A 4,748-nucleotide genomic window follows, 5' to 3' on the forward strand; every position below is an offset into this window, starting at 1 on the left:
CAGTCAGGAGCAGCCGGAGCCGCCGGTCAGTCAGGAGCAGCCGGAGCCGCCCGTCAGTCAGGAGCTGCCGGAGCCGCCCGACAGTCAGGAGCTGCCGGAGCCGCCCGACAGTCAGGAGCTGCCGGAGTCGCCGTCACTCTGGCGCTGCCGGAGTCTCCCGCCTGTCCGGCGCTGCCGGAGTCTCCCATCTATTCGGGGCCCGCTGCAAGGGTCCCCAGTCCAAGGTCGGCGGCGAGGGTCGCCGCTCCAAAGATGCCACTTAAGCGGGCTAAGACTATGGTGGAGTAAGGGTCCACGTCCCGCGACAGAGCCACCACCGCGGACAGATGCCCACCCAGACCCTCCCCTATAGGTTCAGGTTTTGCGGCCGCAGTCCGCACCTTGGGGGGGGGGGGGGGGGGGGGGTTCTGTCACGCCCTGACCATAGATTGCTTTGTATGTTTCTATGTTTTGTTTGGTCAGGGTGTGATGTGGGTGGGCATTCTATGTTGTATGTCTAGGTTGTCTATTTCTGTGTTTGGCCTGGTGTGGTTCCCAATCAGAGGCAGCTGTCTATCGTTGTCTCTGATTGGGAGCTATACTTAGGTAGCCTATTTTCCATTGTGTGTTGTGGGTGGTTGTTTTCTGTTTAGTGTATGTTCACCTGGGGCCTGTTGCACAAAAGTAGAATTAAGACATCCGGGATAAATGACTCAGCTGAGCTCAATGAAGCCAAAACATGTGCGTCCAGGCTTAATTGGTTGCACAAAGACCAAGCCAGGATGAGCAGACACGGATTCATTAAGCCAGGTGAAACCAATCCTGGATAGGTGCGCGCTCACGGCTCACTCAAATAGACCCCGCCACAGATCACAGATTAACTGATTTACCATGGCAACTAGAGCCGCGTACTTTTCCCCGTCGGAAGCACAAATCCTCATGGAGGCATACGAGGAGGTAAAAGATATAATTAAGAAGAAAGGCAACACCGCCACAGTGATAAAGCAAAGAGAAAAAGCGTGGCAAAGTATTGCAGACCGCCTGAATGCGTAAGTAGTGCACAATTACACACTCACCGCTCCGCTGAAACATCACAATTACAATTCAAATATTTAATTCACATCTCCAAAAATGCAGTTGTACTGTAATTATGAAACGGTTAAATTTTTAATTGAAATGCACTGCAGATATGAGTGAAATTGTGTAAAGTAACTCCATCACACTGTATAAAGCTATGATAAATTTTTTGATATTTTTACTGAAAACAAGACAAAAATACCAAGTAATTTTTTGCAGTGTGACTCCATTAAATGTGTGTGTGTGTGTGTGTGTGTGTGTGTGTGTGTGTGTGTGTGTGTAGATTAAACATGAACGGGCCAAAACGGACATGGCAGCAGGTCAAAATCAAATACAAGAACATTCTGCAGAATGGTATGGTCCCTGACTAATATTTAACAAAGCACAAGCATATATTGTACCCAGAAGGTGCCTGCTCACACATTGTCTGTACTGTTTTAGCAGTGAAAAAGAATACCCACAGACAAGGCACGGGTGGTGGGTCACCAAAGGCTGACCTTACCCCAGCAGAGGACATGGCCTTGGAGCTAAATAAAGGCAGGCCCGTCTTAGAGGGGATCCCTGGGGGGAAAGAGACGAGCATAGGTTCCTCCCAAGATGCCACCCGCTTCATTCAAGGTATGTCCTTCCATCTCTACATGGGATACAACCACATTCATATTGAATCAATTTGGACTGTCTGACTTTGGTTTACCTATTGCCTTGCAGTGTCTGGCAGCACTGTGTTCCTGTTAGAGCCACCAGCACAAGCACCAGACGATGCTGATCCAGTGAGTACTCCATCAAAGGCATACTGTAGGCCTGGCATGTCTTGTCTACTAGCTTCAATATGAATCCGATTAAATGTGATAGGGTGAAGGCCCCAGTGCAGCAGCAACAGCACATGATGGAGACGATGATGAGGAGGAGACCATCTCTCTGGATTCCAGAAGGCATGAGGTATCATGTTAAGACTGTGAAAGTACTATTTACTCTACAATGGTGAGGAGTCCTCATCAAAATCAAAAAATCTAATTTCTTTTACAGGACCCAGATGCTATACAGTGGGAAAACCAGCCTGGCAACATAGTGCGTATTAATAAAAGGACACCACATCCTGCCAAATTCCAGCTGCGCTAATTGTATTGTGTTCACAGAGCTCACAAGCTATCAGAAAGTTGTATGGCAACCACCTCCGGCGCCAAATAGAACTGGCAGACATAGACATTCAGTACAAGAAGAAAAAGATGGAAAATCTTGCACTGGAGTCCGAAATAAAAAAGAGGACAATTAGGAAACTGGACCTTGAAATAAAAAAACTTGAGAGGGAGGTGAGATATGCCTTCAATGTACACTGTATGCTAACTGTAACACAAATGTATTAATCATTATTTTTCTTTCCTCCCCCAGCTCCAAGAAGATGACACAGCTCAAAATAAAAATTAGGTATATTCTCGTAAAGTCAAGTGAGCCATGACATATGAGCTCTTATTGTGAGCACACAGGACGGTGGCATCTTTCTAAGGTTTTTTTTATTTTCCCAGCAATCAGTACAACCAAGTCATCGTTATAAGGCATCGCCCTCTTTTGCCCACCCCCCCAGCACCAGGTGTGGCCACTAGCCTATATGAAGGCCCAAAATTGTGTGTTCCTTTCTGCTCTGACAATGGCATGCCCATTCGTGCGAGATGTGGTGGATGAAGAAGCACTTGTGCTGAGGAGAGCCTTCAGGCGAGAAAGGGTCTTCAGGGACCGGTTGGACCCACTGGCCTTCCCTGATGACCATCTATATGAAAGATACAGGTTTTCTGCAGATGGCATCAGGTATCTATGCAGACTACTGGGTCCCAGGATTAAGCACCGCACTGCACGGAGCCATGCACTGAGTGTGGAGCAAATGGTTTGTGTGGCCTTGCGCTTTTTTGCTAGTGGAGCCTTCCTGTACTCAGTGGGGGATGCAGAACAGCTGAACAAGGCCACAATTTGCCGCACAATAAGGAGTGTGTGTCTGGCTATCAAAGCATTAGCAGATGTCTTCATCTCCTTCCCTGGCCACAGAAGACTCTGTGACATCAAAGAGGAGTTCTATAGGATTGCAGGTAAGAGGATCTACAAATTACAGGACAACTGTTAACACATAGTAGGATACTCATTACTTTGTGTGACAGGTTTCCCCAATGTCATTGGTGCAGTGGACTGCACACACATAAGGATAAAAGCCCCCTCAGGTGCCCATGAGGCCGATTTTGTGAATAGGAAATCCTTTCACAGCATTAATGTTCAGGTGAACATAACTTTTTGATATTGTCCATTGACGAACACTCTGCATTGCCAGTGATGTGCATTGATTGGTGTAATATTCCTCATCTTATGATTTCAGATGGTCTGCAATGCTGACTGTGTGATCAGCAATGTTGTGGCAAAATGGCCTGGCTCAGTCCATGACTCCAGAATCTTTCGGGCCTCTGAAATCTATCAGTGCCTATCACAAGGTAAGCCACACAACCCCTATTTATAACCATCATGGCTGTGTCAAGAATATCACTGTGTTTATGAGGTAGTAATGATGAGATTTTGTGTTGACAGGTGAATTCTCTGGTGTGTTGCTGGGAGACAGGGGGTATGGCTGCCAGCCTTTTCTCCTGACACCTTTCACAGACCCCCAGGAAGCACAGCAGGCCTACAACCATGCCCATGCCAGGACCAGGGCCAGAGTTGAAATGACCTTTGGCCTCCTGAAGGCACGCTTTCACTGCCTTCACAAATTAAGGGTCAGCCCTGTTAGGGCATGTGATATTACTGTGGCTTGTGCTGTCCTCCACAATGTGGCCTGCCTGAGGAAGGAGAGGGCCCCCAGAGTGCCACCAGCCATGGACTGGGACAATCCGGCAATCTTCCCTGATGACGACAGTGGTCGGCTGCTGAGGGACCAATATGTGTTGAATTATTTTAGTTAGTATGTGTGCTTTCAATTTTGGTTAAATATGTCCTGCGGTGGCAGAGGAATTTGGGTTTTTTTGGGTTCGTTTTTTGACGAATTTGGCCTCTTATGATGTTTGTGCGGTATACTGTGTGTAATACAAGGCTGCAGGGAGGCTACTGCATCCATTCATTTGTCTGTTCAGTTGATGTGTATGGATTTGTCCTGCATTTATTTTAGTGTGCAGACATGCAGGGTGTGTTATATACAGACCTTTGAATGTGTATGTATCATTTTGTATAATATGCTTGGATTCTGTGCTTTCCATCTTGTAGAGTCACTGTGACTTCAGTTTCGAAAGGAGCTGATGGTTTACCTGCTTTGTTTTGTCCTTATTCAATAAAGGAACATAATGTTACACATTGTGTTTTTATATTCATATGGAATGTGTATTTGTTTATATGACAGAGTACTAGGGCCACACTGAAGAAAAAGGATAAAGTCATAAATTTATGAGGCTGGTTCTTTCTGCAGAAAAGCTACATATTGTTTTTACAGTTTTGATACTTATGACAATGTGATACTTAATATTCTGGCACATCAGCATGTCTTTGTTTATGAAACCATACTGAAGTACAATTTCACGAAATGCCCCACATCTGTCATTTTAACAACTGTCCTCCTTTAAAACAACTGGTTACAATATTATGACTTGTGTTTTTTTCCCCTCTGTGGCCCTAATATTCTATCATTTTATATATAGCCTTATAGTCTATGGGAAACTGTAAATTAT

General features: G+C 45.7%; 1 protein-coding gene across 3 annotated transcripts; it reads left to right on the forward strand.

Moving 5' to 3' along the window:
• Positions 1 to 418: 418 nt before the first annotated feature.
• On the forward strand, positions 419 to 4,394 carry LOC139578669 (putative nuclease HARBI1). Of its 3 annotated transcripts, none has more exons than XM_071406592.1 (10): positions 419 to 1,410; positions 1,498 to 1,674; positions 1,765 to 1,826; positions 1,909 to 1,995; positions 2,083 to 2,366; positions 2,446 to 2,481; positions 2,580 to 3,134; positions 3,204 to 3,319; positions 3,416 to 3,527; positions 3,622 to 4,394. In XM_071406592.1, exons 7-10 carry the CDS (start codon positions 2,663 to 2,665, stop codon positions 3,990 to 3,992), a joined length of 1,071 nt encoding a protein of 356 aa, XP_071262693.1. In that variant the 5' UTR covers positions 419 to 1,410; positions 1,498 to 1,674; positions 1,765 to 1,826; positions 1,909 to 1,995; positions 2,083 to 2,366; positions 2,446 to 2,481; positions 2,580 to 2,662; the 3' UTR covers positions 3,993 to 4,394. The 3 variants fall into 3 exon arrangements, with proteins under 3 accessions (XP_071262693.1, XP_071262694.1, XP_071262692.1); XM_071406593.1 differs by having other exon boundaries at positions 2,083 to 2,124; positions 2,193 to 2,366; positions 2,446 to 3,134; XM_071406591.1 differs by having other exon boundaries at positions 2,446 to 3,134.
• The last annotated feature ends 354 nt before the right edge of the window (positions 4,395 to 4,748 follow it).

This window comes from Salvelinus alpinus, chromosome 6, assembly GCF_045679555.1.
Source record: "Salvelinus alpinus chromosome 6, SLU_Salpinus.1, whole genome shotgun sequence".
In the NCBI taxonomy this organism is placed as follows: domain Eukaryota; kingdom Metazoa; phylum Chordata; class Actinopteri; order Salmoniformes; family Salmonidae; genus Salvelinus; species Salvelinus alpinus.

Excerpts from the sequence above, each read along its gene's own strand:
- LOC139578669 (XM_071406591.1), top strand. The coding sequence starts at position 2,663 with ATGAAGGCCCAAAATTGTGTGTTCCTTTCTGCTCTGACAATGGCATGC. Across the intron at positions 3,320-3,415 it reads TTCACAGCATTAATGTTCAG|ATGGTCTGCAATGCTGACTG; the intron begins GTGAACATAACT and ends TTATGATTTCAG. Across the intron at positions 3,528-3,621 it reads CTATCAGTGCCTATCACAAG|GTGAATTCTCTGGTGTGTTG; the intron begins GTAAGCCACACA and ends TTGTGTTGACAG.